This window comes from Mus caroli, chromosome 14 (genome assembly GCF_900094665.2).
Source record: "Mus caroli chromosome 14, CAROLI_EIJ_v1.1, whole genome shotgun sequence".
NCBI classification, from domain to species: domain Eukaryota; kingdom Metazoa; phylum Chordata; class Mammalia; order Rodentia; family Muridae; genus Mus; species Mus caroli.
The window spans coordinates 57,853,029-57,877,388 of NC_034583.1; the positions used below are offsets into that span (position 1 = coordinate 57,853,029).

Genomic DNA, 24,360 nt, shown 5'->3' on the forward strand with positions numbered 1-24,360 from the left:
GGAAGGGAAGGGAAGGGAAGGGAAGGGAAGGGAAGGGAAGGGAAGGGAAGGGAAGGGAAGGACAGCTCTGGGGAAGACCCATGCCATCTGCGTTTCTAGACTATAGAATCTTGACTGACTAGTTGGCGGTGTGCATGTCTGCACATATACTCTCACACATGTGAGTACATGAGAATCCATTGCATAAAATAGGCACACTGTGGTGAGACACACCAATGATGGATTAATTTAGTGGCTTATACATATTTGGCATTTGCAACTCAAACACAACCATCTTTTTTCTTTAACACACAACCATTTTTAAGCACAGCTACAATAACTGTTTTCAGGTGGTTCTTGTGCCTGGATAGAGGCAACCTCATTCTCAAAGCAAAGCCACTGTCCGTTACTATATGAGGAGTTTCGAGAAGTGTCTTAATCATTGATTTGACTTGCTTTGCTTTTGCTGTCTAAGTTAAGACCTGATTTTTGCTTGGATTCATCCACAGGCATTTATAGCACATATAAGACAGAGAGAATGGGCTGCATACACACAGCCCCTCAGCAAGTGTACTGTTAAAGGCCAAAGCCAGGCACTGTAATCCTAAACTCAGTTCACTCTTACTGGTTATTTGTTCTTTGGGAAATTACAGAATACCTCTGTCTCATTTTCCTCATCTATAAAATGGGGCTAAACCATATTCAGCATCTAGGATTGAGATGAGGCAGCTCATTAAGTAACACAGAGCAAGCACCCAGCACAAATGTGTTAAAATACCCGATGAATGTCACTGTTACAGTTGCTGTCAGCAGACCCCACCATGATCCACAATGCTAAAGAACTCCTATAGGTGTTTGAAAACTTTGTAAACTTAAAATAAAATGATTTCTAACTCTTAAAAGCCTTTTGATCTTTAAAAAAAAATGCTGAGTGGTGCAAAGGAACTTCTGCAATCCTAGCATTGAGGAGGCTGATGTAGAAGGATGATGTAGGAGGATGATGTAGAAGCTCAAGTCCAGTCTGAGCTACCTAGCAAGACCCTTGAAAAGAGACAGAAAAGTAGACAGATAAAAATGGGTACATAGATGATAGGCTGATAGAGCTAAATAGATGATCAACAGAAAATAGGTTGATAGAGATAAGTAGATAATAGGCATATGGATAGGCAGACATAAAAATGGGTACTAGATGATATATTGATAAAGATAGCTAAGTAATTGATACATTAGTAGACAGACAGATGGATAGATAGATGATAAATAGATAGATGTAGATTAAATGGCTAACTCACATACTTCTTCGTATATATCATCTTAAACCCCATCAAATGCTTTATTTAAAATGATAGAACATACTTTCTGACTCACTCCTGCATCTTTTTAAGTACATTTTATTAACAAAATTTTCTAAGAGCTTTTCTACAGAACCTAGTGTGCACAGTTGACCCAATGTCCAAACATGTCTGTCCTGAACACATAATTACTCACATTCAATGGTTATTATTCACTCTTAATGATCAGAACTGTGTAAAATTCTGCTTTCAGAGAAAAAAAAAAAAGGACAAAGGTGTATACGGTTAATGTTCTTGTCTGCTCAGATAACTTACTTCTGAACTCACACTGCTGTAACACTGTGTACCCGTTCACCATCAAATCAGAAAAGCAGAGGTGGGCTGCATAGATTACATAATCTACAAAGTAAAACACAGTCAAACACTCAGTTAGATTTGCATCTTAGCACAACCAGATATTTCAGTTATGAATTAAACTCCCTAAGCTTCCATTTTCTCACCTGTAAAATGGTGTGTTTGCATAGGGTTGTCAGTAGAATTAAATGGAATAAGATTTCCAAAATATTTTACATGTTGTCACACATTAAAAGTCCCAGTAAAGGGCTGTGAAGATACCTCAGTAAGGTACTTTCTGTGAAAGCAGGAGGACATGAGTTCAAATCCCAACACCCAGCTGAACATTGGATATAATTGCACACATCTGTAATCTCAGCATAGGAGCAAAGATAGGTGGATCACTGACTGCCCTGTGAGAGGTCCTGTTTAGTGCAAGACCCTGGATCCAAAAATAAAATAGAGAGTAGTAGAGAAAGATGTGCAATGCCTACCTCTGACTTACACACGTATGTACACAGAGACACATATGTACATACACACACACACACACTCACCTCAATACATGTTTTATTCACGAGTAAACATTTATTAAACATCTATAATGTGCCAAGCACAATTTCTGTCTTAATAAAACATAGAAAAAGAAAGACATTCATGAAGTCATCACACATATCATCAGAGAAGTATAAATGAAGGTCCTAAGAAAGCGAAGAATTCCACGAATCAGAATGTCCAGAGCAAGGTCAGAGCAGTGTGGGAAGGAGCAAGAAGCAACACAAGATCATATGTCCAGTGAGCCATGATAAGGATTTGAGATTTCACCTCAGAATCCAGGAAGGTAAACACCTTATGGCACATTCACAGAAATGTCACCAAATTAGAATTTCAGACAGTGGATGCAAACATACAGAAGTCTTATGAGAAGGCTACTGCAGGTGATAAGATTTGTGACTCGGCTTGGACAATGGAGATGGCTGGCAGGAAGGACTTGGGCAACGTTAGGAATGTCGTCCACTGGGGATAACCAAAAGGTGATGTCAGAAGTGATTTCTGTGGCAGCTTTTCATCCACCGTGACAAACAGCTGAGATAAATGTCCCAACAGAGAAAGAGCTTTCTCTGGCTCATGGTTATACAGGTGTTAGTCCATCATGCCAGGAAGAGACAATAGAGTGTTCACTCACAGTATCCAAGAAGGAGGGCTAACTAGTCTTCTCCTTTCTCTTCTCTTACTCCACCCAGACACCCAGCCCATAGCTATACCATCCATATTTAGAGCAGATTTTTCCCTTTTGACTAATCTGTAGGAACATCCTCACAGGCATAAATCAAAATGTGATGCCCCCATCTTCCAGGTGCCTCTAAACATAATCAAGTTGAAGACCAAAATCAGCCATCACTATGCCCTACTTTTTGTGACCAAAGAGCAGTTGCTATCTATCACTTATAAAGTAGGAAGTCCTAGAAGACAAGCAGGGCCACACAAGCCGCTTTGGACTTAACTACCGTACAAGTTCCTAGAAGACATCAAAGGGGAAATGTGTACGACGTTGTGAGTTCAAACACTTATAAAGTGGGAAGTCCTAGAAGACAAGCAGGGCCACAACGAGCCGCTTTGGACTTAACTACCGTACAAGTTCCTAGGAGACATCTAAGGGGAAATGTGTATGATGTTGTGAGTTCAAACACTGAGGACTGAGCCACACACTTGATAGCTGGATGCCAGCTACAGATACTCACCTCCAAAGTGTCCATTTTTCTCAAGTGGGTTTCCTGAAAGATCCCAAATACTTCGAGGGAATTTCTACCATGGCAAATGAAAGTTTTAACATATTAACAGGAAGCATGATGAGCTAGGAATCTGAAAATCAAAGTATTTTGCCTGGTCCTTACTTCCCTGGATGGTCACATCCTTACCTACCAACTTGGCTGTTCTATGGGTTTATAGAAAGTGATAATGAATAACTTCAATATCATTTAGATCAAATCGTCATTGGTCAAGATTTGTAAATTCCTTAAAACATTTCTACTATAACCACTCTCAAAAGCAAGTAAATCAAGCTAAGTAACTTGTCATAGCAAACAATATACTCATATCATTTTATTATGTACGTTTAAAATTCTTCCAGTGGACAATTTCTTTCCTGCAATGTAAAAAGAAAGCCAGACATTCAAGATATCCAACTTAGAGCCAGGTGTGGTAGAGCATGCCTTTAATTCCAACACTCACGAGGCAGAGACAGGAGAATCTCTGACTTCGAGGCCAGCCTGGTCTACAAAGTGAAGTTCTAAGACAGCTAGGGCTACGCAGAGAAACCCTGTCTCAAAAATACCAAATCAACCAATTTGCTCTCCCTCAGTGCTGTTTGTGTCTCAAGAGTTTCTAAGGCCTCAGGGTTAAGAGGCTTCATAAAGAATACTGTTTTACTAACTTATTTTATTACTTCTTTGAGAGTTTCATAAAATATGCTTTGATGATATTTAACACCCTCTCCTAACTCTTCTCAGATCCACCCCCATTTTTAATCCTTCAAAATCAATTTGTGCTGCCAAAATATTCTTGGATATGTGTTCTTCCATTGCAGAATGATCAACTTACCAAGGCTCTCATGGCTCGTTAATTAATATTTTAATACTTGTATTTTTCTTTGAAAATTTCATGCATTTATACAATGTATTTTTATCATACCCACCATCACTGCCCTTCAGGCTCCAGTTTCCCAGTGGTTAGATCTTTCTAAGAGCCTTGGATGCCATGGCTGCTGTCAGATTCATCCTTACCACTATACCCATGAATCTTCCCTTCTGTCTACCCTTTTTCTGTCTTCTGGGTTTTACTAAACTTTCTGAGCCATTGTCAAAACTTCCACCAGAGCTGCTGGTTTCTATTCTTTGGCCTTAAGAGAACTTTTCGTGCATGAGCTGGCCTATAAAACACATTTCTGGTCCATAATTAAGCACACCAGCAACTGTATACAGCACTCATTCTACCTTTAAATGAATCACACTGGATAGAAAGCACCCTCGCTCCATCGACTTAACAAGCACACTTGTGTTCAAATCCAGATTGAATTTCCTACTCTCCTTTGACACTTGTGAGAGATTTTGGTGGACACTGTGGGAGGGGGTTGTTAATAACTTGTTATTAAACAAGTTTCCTCAGATTTGCAGTTCATCAGGAAGGAGTCACTGGCTTAATTAATAGAGAGATATAATCAGGATTGTTTTTCCTCTTTCTCTAAATCTCTCTGCACATAGTGTGAAAAATAGGTTGATAGGTGTATATGTCAGTGTTATTTAGAGTAACAGAGCATACAGAATGAATATATGATTTATGTATATATGTATCATACACACACACACACACACATACACGGCTGCCTATGAACAGAAGGCCCAAGAATCTAGTGGCTGTTCATTCAGTGCACAAGGCTAGATGTCTAGCTGGTCTTCAGTATATGCTAGAATCCCAAAAGTAGTAGGCTGTAGCGCCAGTGAAGGAATAGTCTTGCGAACACAGAGATAGCAAACAGGAAAAGAGCAAAAGCTTTTTTCTTCCACGTCATTATAGAAGGCATGACCTAAATTAGAGGTTGGTTTTCCCAAATCAAAAGATCTGGATTAAAGGTGTGTCTTCCCCCCTCAACAATCTGAATTAGAAGTAAATCTTCCCACTTCAAAGTAAGTGAAAAATCCTCACAGGTGTGCCCCTTCATTTTGGGGTTTTAGTTAATTCCAGATGTGGCCAAGTTGACAACCAAGAATAGCTACCGCAGAAAGGCTAAGACCAACAACAGAGAACCAGTTAGAGGGCTGGCCCAGGGTCACAGCCAAAGGAAATGGTGGCCTACGTAGAGATGGACAATGACAGGAGATTGAAAGTGGTCAGGACCTGTGAGCTGTCACAAAGGAGTTGGGAGAGTGAGTGGTTGTAGCAGCCATCAGGGTTCTAGCTTGAGTCACTGAATGGAAAGGCTGCCATTGACTACGTGTAGAGAAGAAGAAGCCAAGGGGTCCATGGGAGACAATGAGTTGGATTTAGTTTGTTAAGGTTTGATTCAGTTTGTGAGCACTAGGAGGAAGGTCTGATAATATGCATGCACTGGAGACAGGAGCTTTGGATTCAGATGGAGTCTAGGGGCTGGGATGTGAGAGAGTCACGGAATCTAAATCAATGACTTTCCCCAAATGTAGTCTTCTCCCTGACAGTTCTCGGGAGAGACTGCAGAAGACTTCATCAAGTTTGAAGAGTTAAAGAGAATGCCTCCATCAAGCAAAACTGAACTCCTCAAATGTTTCATTTACCATGAAGGACACTTCTCATTTACGATGTCTATCATCAAGATAGTGCCATACACTATTGCTGTTTTAAAATTTCATTGTTCCAATCCCTTGTACTATTTTAAAACTGGCTAGCATCACTGCACTTAGAGTCCATATTATAGATTCCAAAAGATGTCCTGCATTTTTTTAAATGATCTATTAAAACTCTTGGCTATATCTATTCTGACAGTTAAAATGCCCATATCAGGTAGAAGTCAGGGACTATGGTATAGTCCGAGCCCAGGCTGGTTCTCTCTATGTCTGAAAAGAAGGTGTATGGAGACACAGACAACCATATCCCTGGCTCATCCTGAGCTGTTGTGGGCAAGAGAGTGAGGTTGGCATGCAGGCGCCATGAATGAAAAACAGTTATTCAGAAAATAACTGTTGTAATAACTCTTACATACTGCTGGAGGGTGGCTCTTGAATTAGTGTACATGCCCATTGGTGACCTGGTAGTCATTAAAGAGTATATCATACATAGTTTCCAAGTAGGGAAATTGTCCAGAAAGCATTAACCAGCATCAAGAATCAAAGTCCTTTTGTGAGCTCCACTCTTCACTTTCCACTACTCCAACATCGGCCAGCTCACCCATGACCTTGCTGGCAAAAACCAGGACTTAGACTTCACTGGGCCTTTCTGCTCAATGCAAAGGAACACAGTCCTGAAAAAGTCCCACACGGCAGACCGATTTTGGTTATTTATGTCACTGCTTTGGATTGATGATGTTTGGCTCCAGACTCACGTCCACAAATATGGGTGGGGGTGATGGCTATCACAGCTGAAGTACAGGCTTTAGCTCTTCCTTCAGGACCCTGTAAAATGTTTTTATAAGTACTGGAAGTAATAATTTTATGAAGTGCCTGCAACTTGTCCATATAAAATTGCTTGGAGAATGGTCTCATTTTCATGTAAACATGAGCATCTTGAGGATCAGGAAGATACAGTTTTGGAATATGAGTTAAGATTCTCTCTCTCTCTCTCTCTCTGTGTCTCTCTTTGTCTCTGTCTCTCTCTGTCTCTCTCTGTCTCTCTCTGTCTCTCTCTGTCTCTCTCTGTCTCTCTGTCTCTGTCTGTGTGTGTGTGTGTGTATGTGTGTGTGTGTGTGTATTTATAGTTGTGAGTCAATGAAGCAGGAATTTTATTCTAAATACCATTTTTTTCCATCAACAAAGACCATCCATGGACCCCATAAACATTCATTGAGCACTGTGCCCATCACCAAGACACTAGAGTCATAAAGATAAAGGACCCCTTCCACGATGCCGTCAGGAGCCTACATATGCTAAAAGCTGTTGCTAGTGTTGGGGATACAGCACCAGAGTCAAAACTGAAATGGTCTGTCCTCTTGGGGACTAAATAAATAGGTGGATAAATAAATAAATGCAAACAGAGATAGATAGATAGATAGATAGATAGATAGATAGATAGATAGATAGATAGATGATAGATGGAAAGAAAATGAAAATAGAAGATGCTAGAGAAGAAACTAATAACTGCTTTGAAATAGTGGAAAGTGTGAGAAAGAAGGTTAAACTGCAGGTATAGAGGGGCTTATATATGCGTGGAACTTTGAAAATAAAAAGAATGGAATAGACTTATTTTTAAGTATCTGTAGGAGGGAGGTCACTGAGAAGAGGAGAATGAAGTGAAGAACCACACCTATGTCTCAGATACTGTAGTGGTCTCTGTGGATCAAAGAAAAGTGCATAGGTCTGCCATGCCAAGAAGAAAGCCTGTGTATTAGAACCTCATAACTCATGTGCACAGGCATTGACTGGGCATGTGTATAGACTCTGAGCTCCACAGGCAGGACCCACGTGCCTGCCCCTGACCACCTCCTTTACAGTTCCCACCACACTGCCTGACTCTGAGAAGTATTTGTTAATAACTAATGGAGATAAGACAATAATAGAAGAGAGTATTGTATACAAATAAACACAGGGTCTTGATGAAGGGTCTCAAAATTACCAGATGTTATTTGATAAGGTTGGACTCTGTCTTATGAGCAACAAAAAGACAATGTGACCCATGTCATCAGGCAGATGCTTCTCATTTTGAACGAGAGAACTGGTACTCAGAGAATTGTTGGCTGAGGAGACAGGACTTTTGAAGAGCTCTGGTTTGGGCAACTTGGATGCATTTGGGGAAAATATTCTGGATCTGGAGGGCTGTCCTGGGATAAGCAGAGAAGGCTGTGAAGGGTACTTCATCTTCCATTTGTTGTCTTCTTGCCTTTCCTCATCTGAGAGTAATGGTCTGTCTCTGTCTCTGGGAGAATAGCTAACCATTCCATTCCAAACTGGAGCCCAAGTTTGCCCTTCTATTCAGTTCATACATTATTTTCACTCACCATGTCTTCCCATAGACCCACCCTTTCTCATCAGCTTACCATTTCTTAAAAGACCCAACATGCTGACTTTCTCAAAGAAGGGGCCACTTGTCTACGCTTAAGCAGACAATGAGAACCATGTAGTTTGTAGTTACAGTTAGATAGGAGAAGGAATAGGAGAGCTCCTTCCAGAAAGGCCCTCAAGTCACATCTGCTGCTCCTACTTCAAAGTTGGGCACTGTCGTAGGATACAGGGTGAATGAGGTACATCAGGCAAAGGATCAGCTTCTCCTCACTAGCTACCCAGCCTTAGCCATGTTCCCCACGAGCACAGAACACTGTAAGGTGCTAAACGAAACTGATGGCCTCTCACCAAGAAAATGAAAATGGTAAATCCAATGGCTTGAATTGAAGTTCACAGGGAACCTGTATACCTGTCTTGAGTTGTGAGCTTGAGTTCCTGTACGGGCTAATCCAGGCAGCATTCTTAGTGATCCCTAGTCACCACTCCATGTGAATACTCTGAAGAATTCTGGTAATTGAAAAATGTCCAAATGTGGCCTGGATGTGACCCCAGGAAGAGCTCAGTCAGGTCACTATGACACAGCCAAACTAGGAACTCAACACAGGCCATCTGGTAGACCCCAGGAGACTAAGAAACTTGATTCTGTTCTTTCACTATCATTCCTATGGCATTTCTCTGGGGTTTGGTTGGATGAGGCAATTTTCTCCTTGGTATTAAGGTGCCAACTGGTTTGGACTGAATGTAACTTGGCACCAGAGCTCCTTGGCATGGCAAACTGGCCAATTGTTTCCCCTCTATGCTCACTGGATATGTACCAGGCCTGCTACTGAGACCACTGGTTGAACAACAATCAATGATTAAAGGTAATTTTCTCCCATGGTCACATAACATCAAATTCTCCTTTAGAGTCTGTCTTTTTTTTTTAATCTAGATTCATTTAAACTCTAATTTTTCAAAATATGATAATGAGAGTATTCTGAAAAGCTTGCTAAACAGTACATTTTAACTTTTTAAATGATACAGGTATTAATTATACCAGATCACTCTTCCTTCTTAAATGTACCATACAATGGAAGCTGCTTGCACTGCTGCTTAACACTGCCTGCGACATCGCTGGATTGCTAAATGGCACATGAAGATTGCGGGTGGGCAAGGGTAAAGTGAACTAAGATCTGAGTCTGGTCTTGACCCATTCACAGAAGAGGCATGCAAATTTGGGGAAACCACTGCCCTGTTCAGCTTAATTGTCTTGATCTCTACAGGGCAGAGGGAGGTTGCTGGTCACTAGAGTCCTGCCAATGCTTGAAGCCTAGAAGTTCTATGGCTGCACTTACCAGGAGCTCACCACAAATCTAGGGTCTCTGAAAGCTGTCATCAGGACCTCAAGCTTTCAAATAGCTAGTACAAAGCACACATACTGGGAAGCTAAAAGTTTTCTGATTCCATACTTTCAATACTCAGTCCCCCTGATTCAGGAAGGAACCATTGAGCTAGAAAAGAGAGCCATCTAAATACCAAACCAGCACTGTCACCTCATAGCTGAAACACAACTGTAATAGCCAAGACTTTTAGTGTCTCCTTACCAACACACTGATGGAGCCCCAGGTCAAAAATGAAAAGCTGGGTGTTCCCAATGGTTAGGCCATTAAGTAAAAGACTAGGATGCTTCATCTGAATTTGCCAGTGTCAGTTTCTCCTTGGGATCTAGAAGCTTCTACAATAGAAGTGAGGATTCTGAGATTGTTTCTGTTGGCTTTCAGCCATGAGCACCTGTTCCACCTGCCTCTAGCCAGCTGGTTTTGAAGTGGTCACAGGGTTTCGGTTGAAAAAGAATCCAAAAACCTGCAGCAACTAATAGTGGATGGAAATTTAATTGTCTCAGACCAAGGAGATGGCACAGTAGGTAAAAAGCACTCATATCAGACCCTGGCAAACAAGTTCAGTCCCTGAATCCCACCTTGAGCCAGAAGCATGCAATATAATAATCATAATCATCTATAATCCTGGCACTCCTACAGTGAGATGGGAGGCAGAGACAAGATCCAAAATCAATTGGCTATCTGGCTTAAAATACATAGAACAGGGCAGAACAAACAACAGATCTCCATCATCATCATCATCATCACCATCATCGTCCTGCCTCAACAAAGCAGAAGTAAAGAATCTACCATGGAAAGTATTTCTTCTGACCTTCACAAACACATTGTGACATGGTCAGACAAATGCACATATAAAATACACACACACACGCCCCACTTTGAGAATGAATGGATAAATAAATAAATATTTTCTTGAAAGCTCCAAAGCATTGAAAAAAATTTCTAAAGCCCAAGAATTAAAATAGTCAAACTCACACGTGAAAGGTGACCTGACCTACAGAGCAAGATGTTCCAGGAACTAAGCTGATTGCTGTTGGATCCCTGGAGGCAAAGTCAGGACAAAGGTCACTGAGGGATGAATCACAGCTATGGGGACAAAAGAAGCAGGCGCTTCACACATAGGGGCTTCAGAAAACTTACTCTTCCTGAGAAGCATGACAAGAGATGTTGGGGTGTTTGACAGCAAATGGTACAGAATGGGAGAGACACGAGAGAGAAATGCCAACACAGAAAACAACCAAGGACCAGAAAGAAAGTGCATAGAAGAGGAAAGACCATAGGAAGAAAGCTGGAGGAGAGAAGTGAGGGGCTACAATGGTTAGAGAAGAAAGCTGCATGCCACAGGGCAGCCACAAGCACAGGGAAAGCAAGGACCCTTGGCCATTCAGTCAACTACAGTCTTCATCAACCAGGTCAACCATTCAATGGGAAGAGCGTTGGCCTTACAAGTCACTGTGCTGGGTTCTGTGAGTGAACAAAAGCAAGGCCCTGATCAAGTGGAATTCACACTGTACTACTGTCTGGGTCAGAGAACCATAGTTTGTATTCGTTCCTTTTCCGTCACTGTGACAGAATACCAGACAGAAGCAATTTAAAGAATGAAGCGTTTATTTATAGCTCATGGTTTTAGGGGGTACAATCTGTGTCATGGTGGGTAAATCAGGATGTCAGGAGTGTGAGGCCTCTCGTTACACTTGCATCCACTGCTGGGAAGCTGAGAAGGGTGGAGATTGGTGCTCCGTACCCTTTACCCTTCTTATCCAGCCCAAGACCACAACCCATGAAATGGTGCCACCCACATTATAAATCTCTCACAGATGTGACCAGAGATTTCTCTTCTAGGTGTTTCTAGGACCTGTCAAGCTGACAGTCAAATCAGCCATCACACATCATTAGCACAACTGGTTCCACCCTGGTGCTCCTGATAGATGGAAGCCTACATATTAACCTTCTTCAGCTGTGCTCACTCTTCCAAAAGCATCACCAGGAACCTGGGAGAGACGGATCTAAGAATAAAATTGAGTTTGGCAGGATGTTTGGGGAGTCCAAACAAGACTGAGTCTGCATGGGAAGGATTGGGCAAGGAAGGAGACAGTGGACTGAGGAACTTTGATGGGAACTAGCCTACATCCCAGTCCAAGCACTGTTCCTAAGACAGAAGGATGAAGTGAAGAAAGAGAGCTGAGGACATGGCTAATAGTTAAAGGAGAACACAGCCCCTTGCTATCTTTCCTCGCCCACTGGGAAGTTGCTGGTTGAAGTCTATTCTGCATCCTCCCCTAAACACAGCCCCTCAGCAGCTCCCCAGAGAGAATCATATGTGTCCCTTCTAAAGTGAGAACCATGCTCTATGCAAGGGAGGACATCCAGCCACCCAGCTCTAGGGAAATCATCAGATGGGAGTGGGCAAGTATGTAGTAGGCTGAAACACATCCGGGTACTATCACACACTTACTGGAATAAACCACATGGGGCTGTGTTTCTTTTTTTCTTTTTCTTCCTTTCTTTCTTTTTCATTTTTTATTGGTTATTTTATTTATTGACATTTCAAATGTTATCCCCCTTCCCAGTTTTCCCTCCACAAACCCCTTTCTTTTCCCGCCTCCTCTGCCTCTATGAGGGTGCTCCCCCACCAGACCACCCTCTCCTGCCTCAGCACCCTAGCATTCCCCTATGCTGGGTCATCAAGCCTCCACAGGACCAAGGGGCTCTCCTCCCAGTGATGCCTGATAAGACAATTCTCTGCTACATATCCAGCTGGAGCCATGGGTGGTTTGGAGCTTTGGTTGGTGGTTTAGTCCCTGGAAGTTCTGGGGGGATCTGGTTGGTTGATATTGTTGTTCCTCCTGTGGGGTTGCAATCCCCTTCAACTCCTTCTGTCCTCGCCCTAACTTCTCCATTGGGGTCCCCAAGCTTAGTCCAATGGTTGGTTATGTGCACCCACATCTGTATTGGTCAGGCTCTGGCAGAGCTTTTCAGGAGACAGCTGTATCAGGCTCCTGTCAGCAGGCACTTCTTGGCATCCACAATAGTGTCTGGGTTTGGTGTCTGAAGATGGGATGGATCCCTAGATGGGAGAGTCTCTGGATGGCATTCCCTTCAGTTTTTGCTCCACTCTTTGTCTGTACTTCTTTTTGACAGGAGGAAATCTGGATTAATATTTTTGAGGTGGCTGGCCCCATCCCTCAACCAGAGGGCATGCCTATCCACTGGATATGGTCTCTAGGTTCTATCTCCTCTTTGTTGGGTATTTCAGCTAATGCCCTCCTTGTTGGGTCCTGGGAACCTCTTGGACCCCTGGCATCTGAGACTTTCTAGTGTTTACTCCCAATTCACCCTCCCCCACTTCTACTCTCCTTCTTTCACATTCCTGACCCTCTGTACTTCTCCCCCATCTCCTCCTGTACCTGAACCGGCCCAAATGAGGCTGTTTATGGAAAGGTCTTTAGCCTGGAAGTATCCCCCATTCAGTGTTTGAACAGCCAATATTCAGAGATGTTCTTGGATTAAAAAGAAAATCCCCCTGAAGAATTGAAGCTGGAGACTATCTTACATCCAATTCTTAATATGTTTCTTTAAAACAAAAAACAAAAACAAACAAAAGCAAAAAACATCAAAAAAAACCTAGCTCCTTTTCTTACCCTATACCTCAGCTACAGGAAAAACAAGTAGGGTGCTCTGAATGGTGGCTGTGGAAACAGAAGACCTGCATCTCCTGCTGAAGGTGTGGACACAGCATGGAGACCACAGGAAGAGAGCATGTGAAACTAGCCTTGGGTCAGGTCGACACAAGGTTAAGGAAGCACGACCGGGAAGGAAAGAGGGGTTCAGAAATTGAGGAGTGAAAGGAGGGGTGAGATTTATGAATGCCACCCTGGACTCTCAGCAGAAATAGGATCCTTAAAGGAACCTCTCAAATCACTTTAATAGCTTCTTGTTCAGAGGGCATATGGGCTGTGTGTTGTTGCTGCTGTTAGCTGAAAATTCTTCAAATAAGGAAAATACATCCCCCTGTCTAGCTGATTTGTTTGTAATGAAGTCTCCAGATGAGGTGGATTTTGCCATACCCAGTTCATCTCTGCTTCCCTCAGTCATTAAGCCCAGGAAAAGGCAGAGGTTTGTAAAAATGAGTGGCCTTAATCACATTGCTGTCACCATGAGAGAGAAATATTGGAAAATATATAGGCATTGGAATGCAAAGTGAATTTTCTCCAAGAATTGACCATATTTGCACAAAGCCTCTCATCACGTTAACGTGGACAGCTTTCTCTGCTCTCAGATGAAGTCTGAAAAGCGTAAGTCTAGTTCAGCTCTTCCATGACCACTCATCTCACTGATCGCGTATACCATTCTCTTTCCAAGAAGTGAGTGTGCAGATCAAAGGACAACTTCAGGTCTTGATCCCGAGGCACTTCCTACCCTGTGTAGAATAGAAAGCACATTCGTTCTCTCGCTGGCCTAGAACACATTAAGTAGGCAAGATTGGTTGACCAGAAAGCGTCAAAGATCTACCTATCTCTACCTCCTCAGTGCTAGATGAGTGTGTGCCACCACATCTGTATTTTTTTTTCATCTGAGTTCTGGTGACCAAAGTCAGTTCTTCAGGCTTGCAATGCAAGCGTTTTACTGATTGAGCCATCTCCCCAGCCCAGAAGTCATATAATGCACAGTATTATTAATGATAGTTAAATTATATGCAGAAAGTTCATCATACTGCCTAACTCAAGACATAGTTGGTGATTCGAACCTTTGTTTTAATGAATAGACACCACCAAAACCTTTTAACCTAAAGTATAAAATTTCCTCAGCTGCAGGTTTTCCATAATAAACACCTGTCAACTCATATCTGTATTTGTGTGTCTGTGTACATTAGTGTGTCTGTGTTTGTTGTGTATGTACACAAGTGCTCATGTGTCTCTCTCTCTCTGTGTATGTGTGCACATGTGCGAGTGCATGTGTGTGATTTCTTTGAGACACATTGAACTTGACAACAATTGTGCTTCAGTGATAAATGTTCCCACCAAATGCCCCACTGATCTGTGTTTTGACTTCCATGGCATGTAAGTTTTACCGGATTGAACTCAGAATACTGTTGGCTGGAGTCAACTGTAAGAATATCCAACATGCATGTTAGGAATCCTGATTCTGAGAAGTCTGCAGCTTAGAAAGTAAGAAAATAAAGATCACAGTCTTCCCAGCATGGATAGAGAAGGTGGCCCATGAAACCCCACCCTTGGCTGAGGATATTTCAGCAGCTGATGGCTGCCAGAAGAGACAAGAGTATTGGTCTTCTTCAGGAATGCAGCCCCTGTCAGGCCGCTCCTGCTGCCGTGCACACTCAGCACTAAGTGTGCTCCATGCATTTTAGGAAGAGCACGTGAGGAGGGGAGGAGAAAGAGGTGAGGATACAGGAGGAGCTGGAGGGAAGGCAGTGTGAGAAGATTTTATCCAAACACATTATATGCGCAGTGTGAGCCTCTCCAACAATAAAGTAAAATAATAGTGCTAAAGACCATAGGTTGAAAGAAAGGGAAAAAATGTGGGGCCCCGAGGAAGACTGTCATTCCACCTTCCTCTTTGTTCAAAAAGAAAAACTGAAGCCCATGGCGGGGAGGGGGGTGCGGTGGTAATAAGGCTCCCCCAAAGCTGCTCACTCACCTGAGTGGTCAAAGAACTGTTACAGGAAGCAAGGGAAGAAAGCAGACCAGGTCAATCTTGAAATGTGGAGGAGGGATGAGAGGACTGTGAAACCATCCTTCAAACCTGTCTAAAAGGAGTGAAGATGAACATTTGGGGGATGCATAATTTATACACTGCCTTTTTGGGGTGCACACTTCATGCAATGCCTTTTGGGTGGAAAAATAAGGCGTGGGGGCTGGGCATTCTAGATCCCTATGTTCACAAAAGATAGGGTCAGGTAACCACAGTTTTCTCACCTCAGGACAGGGTCTATCTGTATAGCCCTGGCTAGCTAGTCTTGGAACTCTCTCTGTAGGCCAGGCTGGCCTCAAACTCTGCCTTCAGAGTGCTAGGATTAAAGGCATGCACTACCACCCTCAGCTAGGGTCATCATGTTTTAACATGATGTGAAGTTGAGTGTACCCACTTTATTTTATCACTTGGGCAAAACTGAGTGTTAAACGTGATGCCACACTCTGCAAAGCTCAGAGGAAGCCTACAGATGATTCCCTACCCCTGAGAGAGGAGGCCAGGTCAAATCTATCTGTGTGAAATGGTCTTTGAAAACCTAGTAAATGAGTTACCAGCCAATGTGAGACACTCATTTGAATCGGGACATTTTTGAAACATCTTATAATTATAAAAACCATGTGTGTTGTTTGTGGTTCTGATTGGCCTCTTGACTGTCCAATCATATATGTTCTTTGTGTTCTCTTTCAGGGTCCTTCTTCCCGAATTTCAAGCCACCGGAAACAGTTTTCAAAATAGTATTTTGGCTTGGGTACCTAAATAGTTGCATCAACCCTATCATATACCCATGCTCCAGCCAGGAGTTCAAGAAAGCCTTTCAGAATGTGCTGCGAATCCAGTGTCTTCGCAGAAGGCAGTCTTCCAAGCATGCCCTGGGCTACACTCTGCACCCACCCAGCCAGGCTGTAGAGGGACAGCACAGAGACATGGTGCGTATCCCGGTGGGCTCAGGAGAGACTTTCTATAAGATCTCCAAGACAGATGGAGTCTGTGAATGGAAGTTTTTCTCTTCCATGCCCCAGGGATCGGCCAGGATTACCATGCCGAAGGACCAATCCGCCTGTACCACAGCCCGGGTGAGAAGTAAAAGCTTTTTGCAGGTCTGCTGCTGTGTGGGGTCGTCGACCCCACGCCCTGAAGAAAATCACCAAGTTCCAACCATTAAGATCCACACCATCTCCCTCGGTGAAAACGGGGAGGAAGTCTAGAGGATGGGAAAGGTCACAGGAAAAGGGATGACACTAGGTACTGCTGATTTTCCCACTCGGAAGGCCAGGTCCATTCAACAAGGGGACCATCTGGGGAAGGGGAGAGGGAGGGTACCTGTTTATCGGGTGAGTGGGTAGGGCACAGGGGAAGAGGCAGGATGTAGGGTTAACTAACTGCTTCTAAAGGACCGGAGGCCCATTTCCCTCGGTCTTTCTCTGATCCTGCTTTCCACTGCTGACCCTTTCAACAAGAAATACCATGGGAAAGAAAATCTCATACACAATCCAGAAGACTATAAATACAGGATGATGATTTCATTGTGAATATTTTGAGCACACACTCTAAGTTTGGAGCTATTTCTTGATGGAAGGGAGGGAACTTTATTTTCAGGCTGAACCTACTGGCGACTACATTTGACATTTATGGAGAGGGGACCTAGGCAGAAAGGAGTGCAAGGTAATGACCAACGTGCTTTTAGAGCAAGTTGGAACACACCATATTCTCAGCTTGGGTGAACCTGGTCAGGGGGGCTTCCCAATGGTTGCTCTCTGACTGGTTCCTTAGCCCCATTTGAAACTGGAGTGCATTTTCCACTCTTGGATCTGAGGAGTGTGGCCAGGACTAACCAAGGACAGCATGCTTTTATCAAGAGAATAAGGTGTGCCTGAGACAGCACTTCCCAGAACTGGTGAAGGAAGGCTCCCTCTTTTATCTCCCTTAAGGAGCAAGAGGCTGGGATGGGATGGGTACTAACACTCTGCTAATGCCCTGCTTATTCTGCATCCTCTTTGATGTGACAAGCTACTCGCCTTTCCTAAAACTCTGCAATGGAAATCCAGGCATGGCAGAATGCTGGCTTCCATTTCCTTCCACTCTGTATAGTGAATGGAGTTCATTTGTGGGGTGAAGAATGAGTCTTAGGGTCCAGGTGCACCCCTGCCTGAGCTTCCAAACATATCGATGCCTACCCTCAAACACTTTAATTCATTGCCAATAAACTGCCAAAATTGATTCCTACTTTTTGCAAAACCTGGGAAGATGTGCTCTTTTCTTTCTTTCTTTCTTTCTTTCTTTCTTTCTTTCTTTCTTTCTTTCTTTCTTTCTTTTTCTTTGCTTTTTTTTTTTTTTTTTGCTTTTGCTTTATATATGCCAAATCCTTGCATTCTTAGCAATCCAGATTATTGCAAGTGGTGCCTATGCTAATCACATGTAAAACCTAAACTATACCTGCCATTCCACCATAAGAATTGTAAGATAAGGTGTATGTCTGTGGCGCCAACCCTAACAAGAATCACAACTACCAATGCTTTTTATAACGTCTTCCCCTGCTCACCTAATTTCTCCTAAGAGCTTCCAAGCTGGTTGAAGCTACCATGGAATCTTCTCAGTGAGGTTCCTGGCCTTCCCACCTTTCCTTTCCTCCGTTACATCAGACGGAACTCTCTTCTATCGGCCCAAGGATAAATCTCTACCCACTTTGCAATGGAGGAGCTGTGTGCGTTGGCTGTGGACACTTTGCAATGGAGGAGCTGTGTGCGTTGGCTGTGGACACTTTGCAATGGAGGAGCTGTGTGCGTTGGCTGTGGNCTGTGTGCGTTGGCTGTGGACACTTTGCAATGGAGGAGCTGTGTGCGTTGGCTGTGGACACTTTGCAATGGAGGAGCTGTGTGCGTTGGCTGTGGGGGTTGTCGTTGGTTGTCTTGAAACTTTGACTATGACCTGCTTCCTTTACCTTTTCCTGGACCCTGTCTTCTCATTGGCCAGCTAGGTCATTACTCAGCCTTGCGTTCTGAACTTGGCTTCTGCCACTGAAAAGTTGGCTGGGATTCTAGGCTCTTGGGCTCCTTGCATAGCTCTTAACAGCTCTAACAGATGCGGGTGTGTTGACATCTGGAGAGAACTCCAGGATGCAAACCTGGTTCATTTTCTCTATAGGCTTCGTTGTTCAGGATATCATACTTCTAAATCTGAATTCTAACACCCATTCTTGGTCATGTCATCCCCTCATAAAAGAGCATCTTTACGGGAATAGGGATCTTAGCTCTTCTTCAACGGGGTACCATTCCATGTTACTGATCATCACTAAATCCCTTGGTAATAAAATGTAAATGTTAAAAATGAGAAAGCTTGGGAATACTAAAAAAGCCACCGTTGGCACCGTTGCTAATCAAGAAAAGGAAAAAAAAAACAACAACAACTAGAAAATGAGTTGTCAGATAAAACCTTGACAATCATACCTTGTAAAGTTCCCCCATAAACCATTGCCTGCACACTCTGCTGGCACTCCTACCTCCAACAGCCAAATATCTAGCAGCTTTTTCCACTCCCACACCAGGACACTAGATAGAAACACACCAACTTTATAAGAAATTGATAATGTCGCCAAAACATAGTGTCAAGCACGGGATAAACAACTTAAAAGTGAACTTGTGTTTTAATCATCCACCAGAAATGTCTGTACCTTGGAGTGTGCCAAAAACCGAAGAGGTTGCAGCCAAACAAATGATTGTCATATTTATATTCACGTGTTTACTGTTTCTATTTGGAGTTTGAGGAATTTACCCAGAGTAACCTCAGTTAAAATGTCCTCTTCTCTGTGTTCTAGAAAACGATCACTTTAGGATTGTCCCTATGTCACAAAATCAATCTGACATTATGGTAGCAAATTTTGAGTCTCATCTTACATTCAGGCTGTGTGTACGGAGAGGGATCTTGAATCTCTTTGCTTGAAAACTTTCTCTGGGGCATCAGACCTGCCGTTCAGTTGGTGGAGTGCTTGCCTGGTATACACTTGCCCTGCAGCACCTAATATCTGAGTGGTGGCTCACGACTGTAAACTCAGCTTTCAGGAAGTGCAAACAGGGGGATCAAGAGTTCAAGGTCATCCTTGAATACTTAGTAAGTTTGAGCCAGCCTAAACTACTCGAGACTCTGTTTCAAAAAAAAAAAATAGATAGATCCAGGCTATCCATCGTGAGAAAAGCACTTTCCTTTCCATAGGCTCATCTATGACTGCTTCTGCGTGGAATCCCTCTGCATTTGACACACTGCATTTGCAGAGCAGCAAGGCTTCTGGCGCTCCTCCAGGATTGCCAGTCATGGTTTATATGAACATTTAGGAAGAATGCCTCTTCAAAAATCTACACAAACAAATGCAACATTCGTTCTCACTTGCCTACATTCCAACTTTTATTTTACAACTTAGCAAGAACAGAAGAGGCTGGTGGCATCCCACCAGGGATTGCAGGGCATGTACTGGGCATGTTAATTTTCATGGATGCCACTCAGAGAGGAAGGCTCTGAATGCTGGCCTCTAGGTAGCCAGAGACAGGCCATTGATAGGCAGCTGTGTATTTTAGCTTGCTTCCTTTTCTATATGAACCATCAAGAAGACCTCCTAGACCAGCAGGTTTTGGAGTGAAAGCCTGGGAGCAAAACTTTTTTAGGAACTGTTTTCTTGAGCAGGTAATTGTTCCTGCGTTAATCACTGTTCCCTAATCACCGCTAACAAACATTCCTAATTGCTTCTCGGGAGAGCTCTGTCCCCCATCCTCTTGCCAAAATATGATGCTGCCTCTTCGATGAATGCCTGCTGACTTAATTAGGGAAGAGACTGGCTCCTCAGCAAAGGGAAAAGTGAACAGGTGGATGTTTAAGCAAGCAGATGAAAGGCAAGCGAAAACCAGAGAGACAAGAGAAGAGAGGGGTAGCAGATACACAGGCATCAGATATACTCACTATCACTCTGGTCTCTTTTTTACACTACCAGGGCTTTTATCCATGAAACCACCTGTGCGACAGACAGACCCAGTTGGAACACTTCACCAGCTCTGGGCCTCCAAACTGATGCTGAGGAGCTGGGCTGAGGCCACATCTTCCAAAAGCCATGGAAACAGTGGCCTCTGGCCCTCCAAGGTCCCTGCAGGATGAAGGAGTGGACTTGACTGTTGGGGGTCTGGGCTGGGAAGCAAGCTAGGATTTCAGCATGCAATGCTGGCCCCTGGGCAAAGGTGACATTGGCAGGGTCCCCTTCATGTTTCACAGACCCTATGGCATACGAGTGAGCTGAGAAATAGGCTTACTTGCTCTCTGTAGGAGAATGTCATGGTTCAAACCACAACTGCCAAACTTACAAAGGCCGTATGAATGGCAGGGACCATGAAAGGGGGAAATTGACCAAAGCTGTGGCTCAAAGCAGGGAGTTTAGTCACGATTTCCCATGACTGGTAAGCAAGCAACTGCCCTGAAAGTGGAGGTTTATTCATTTCAGAGGGGGAAATAATGGCCTTTTCTTTCATGTGGCTTGGGAGTTGTTGTCACACTGTCCCTGTAGCACACTCAGAGCCATCTCACTATAAGCTGGAGGTGATGGTTTGTTAAGCCATGAAAATACAGACTTAAGTGATAAAAAAAATCTTAGTGTAACTTAGCATTGCATTTAGAGAAAAGAATATGATGATCATCCTGGTCTATGAAACAGGCTGAATAAAATAAGTGTATGTGAACATCATAGGGAATTAAGACAGAAATTCCAATATGAATTTAATTTACTGTGCATCACCACATGCTTATCAAATCTTTCTTGGCTCATTCCTGTGTAGGAGAAAAAAAAGGAAGGAGTTTTGTTTTTGTTTTTTGTTTTTTGTTTTTCCTTTTTGAACCTACTTTTGGTATGTGAAGAAATAGAAGTTATGAGTCAAGGACTTCTTTGAACACCCTCATATTTAATCTGTCTCGGAGATGCTTCCATGTCCCCCAGTGTCCACTGTGTATTTTGACTCATTGACTTTCATAGTGAACTGCTTCAGTTTAACTCCAGATCTGTCTGGACCTTCTCCCCTCCCATCCTGGCCAACCACTGGGAAGAACTTGTTTTCTTGGCTAACAGACAGGCACATGTCATTTTGTTCTGTCTCCATAGATAAGCTGCTACAAAGCCAGGGGAAAGTCAGGGCAAGAGTTGGTTTGCTCAGTAGTGTGACATGTAAGGTCAAAACCAGCTGTGATTGTCACCCTAAGGTTCCCAAAGGGAACCTGTGGACCATTGGGTACACTCTGACCAGCAGCTCCAGATGGCCCCTCTTCACTGCACCACCCTGGTATGAAACCAAAGAGGGTAATGACAATCCCCAGTGTATGAGCTGGCAGGATTCTGTGTTCGTCTGTTCAGAAGTCAAGAATGTGTTTTTCCAAGAGACATTGTTACAAATGGGGGATGGGGGTTGTTCCTAAAGAAGCCAAAAGTAAATAACTAAACACCTGTTTATGTATACCAGGAGTTGGCCTGCTGTTTCCACGAATGGGAAACATTTTAGGTATGATGAACTGTATGGTCTCTGTTTTGGTTCTGGCAGGAGGCCATGGGCAGACCTTTAAAAATATAGAGCCATCGATAGCTCAAAAGACAGGTTTATCCTGTGGGCCACACTTTTTCATCCCTGATGCAAACCACTACTAATTTATGTTATAGAGCCAATACTACTGAACTATGGCTGCAGGTGATCCATATGCTTTTAACAGTAGGTGACTAATCTACCCACTAGACTAAATCGATGTTCCCAAACTGTGTGAGCTGTTACAAAAATCAGCAAGCATTGATGATTACCCAGCAGGTAGGAGTAGCAGAGGGAAGAACTTGCCACTTCCCCATTGAGCCCCGTGGCACAGGCAGGTCAGCAGAAGGCACCGTGAGGCCAGGAATCTTCCGGGCTTAGTAGGTAATTTCCCCCATGACATCTATCCAAACCTAACCCTAACCCTAACCCCAATTCTGACCCCAACCCCAACTCTAACCCTACCCTAACCCTACCCCTGAGCTGCTGCTTGAAATGGTTTCTGAAGAACTTCTCAACCTCTCACGGTCTGGACATCTTTCATGTGCTACATCAGCTTTGCTTCTCCATCATGGTCTTGTGTCTCTTATTTTTGTTTTGGTTTTTTTTTCATATAAACTTTCCCTCCTAAGAGTTCCTTAAACTCTTTCAAGGCCTTGATGAACCCATAAATTAAACTCAGTTCCCCCTTTACCTTGAGCAATGACTAATCCATCGGGCGACAAATCCCAGGCTAATGATCCACGGGGCTGCTGTTGTCTCCAAGGTTCTGTCCCTTGTTCCTCACAACACACATCGTCCTGTGCACCCCCTGGACCTTGGAATTGCCCTTTTCGTGGTCCCTGCCATTGAACTTGATGGAAAACTTCCGCTCTGATGAATCTTCCCCAACATGGGTGCTCCAGTTTTTGCCGGGAGCTTCAGCCTTTATATCCCTGTGTTCATTTATCGGGTGCATTTTTACACAGTTCTGCGGGCTTGCCCAGCTTCAGCAGCTTTCACTGGCTTCCTCACAGTCCTGGATGCTAGAAGTCCAAAATCAAGGCATTGGGTAGTTGTCTCTTCTTCACCGCATCTTGACTTCCTCCCTGAATTGTTGTGTGGTCTTCTCCCTGTGGGAATGTCTACTTCTTACAAAGACAATGGTCACATCGCATTAAGATCTGTCCTCCAGGACCTCACTGCCCTTGAATTACCTCTTTAAAGACTATCTCCAAATACAGTCACATTGTGGGGAGACATGAGTTCCCATTGAAGTGGGAATTTAGCAGGCATCCAATTCAACTCACGAGATCCCATAAACTCTCTCTCTTGTTGTCATGCCAAAAATAAAAAAAAAAATTTTTTTAATCCATAATCCTTCACCAGAATAGGAAGTTCAAATTCAGCCCTTTCTGTTTAACCTCCACCGGAGCAAGTTTTATGCTAATTGTCTACAAAATGTACTTAGCAAGTAATTATGCACTTGTTTGTATCCTTCCCAATGTGGCTTAAAACTCTTAATACTTAGAGTATTTTGAGAGGCACCTCATAAACACTGATCTTATATGCGTTTTGACAGAAGCTCTGAAGGACAGGGACAGTCACTCAGTACACCCACAGCAACACTCCACCCCTGAGGGAGGAAACCCCTTTACCCCAAGCCAGGCAGGAGGGAGAGGAGACGTGACTGGGAGAACAAAGCAATGAGAACTTGGAAGGGCCAGGGTAATGGGTGGAGACCTGGAGTTTCTAGAAAGTTAATAACTGTATTCACTAGCTGTGAGGGAATCCTAAGCTGGCACACAGTCCTGGGTTGGATGGGCATGTGATCTCCATGGGAATCATCAGCACCCAGAAAGGCAGAACCCCAGAACTCAGTGGGTCAGACCCTTGACTACACAGTTTGAGTGAGGCAGAAGATGGGACTAAAGACCAATGGCAGCCTCAGTCCTGAGAACGGGGTCAGTAGGATCCCTTGGGAACAAGTGACCACCCCAGGTCCCATCTACCAGACTGAAGGTCATGATGGCCACTCTTGGTGAAAGGAATTTCACTTAAGACCCCTGAGGATTCCTTCATTACTTCCTACACCTCCCATGACCCCAAGTGATGTGCTTGGCCTTTCTTTAGGACCACTGAGCACCTCGCCCTGTATACATCACTTCTCATGAAATTCTACTTCTGCTTCAACATCCACCCAGCTCTTGTGGTAGACAGATTTTCTGTCCCCACAGTCTCACTGTGACAAGCGCAGAGCAATGTCTTCTCCTCTGCCCTGCTTCCTGTCAAGAAGTAAAGATCACGCATCCCCATTAGGAAACCCCTGATGATTTACAGTCTGATGTTCCCCAATATGCTTTCCTTACACTGGGCCGTGCTTTGGTTTCCTGCCATTAACCCTACCCCAGAACCTCTTGGGCAAGATATGTCTCTGGTCTCACTATCTCCATCACATTGCAGT

At 43.5% G+C, this 24,360-nt stretch overlaps 1 protein-coding gene across 8 annotated transcripts in view; it reads left to right on the forward strand.

Moving 5' to 3' along the window:
• The window catches only part of Adra1a (adrenoceptor alpha 1A), a 94,369-nt gene extending 72,080 nt beyond the window's left edge, over positions 1–22,289 (forward strand). For 4 of the 8 annotated variants that reach the window (XM_021182420.2, XM_021182423.2, XM_021182421.2 and 1 more), the window contains 2 exons: positions 16,066–16,620; positions 20,354–22,289. In XM_021182420.2, coding sequence (XP_021038079.1) covers positions 16,066–16,583 — 518 coding nt within the window. In that variant the 3' untranslated portion in view covers positions 16,584–16,620; positions 20,354–22,289. The remainder of the gene's footprint in view (positions 1–16,065; positions 16,621–20,353) is intronic. The other 4 variants (XM_029468946.1, XM_029468947.1, XM_021182422.2 and 1 more) reach the window with 4 other exon arrangements.
• Positions 22,290–24,360: the final 2,071 nt, after the last annotated feature.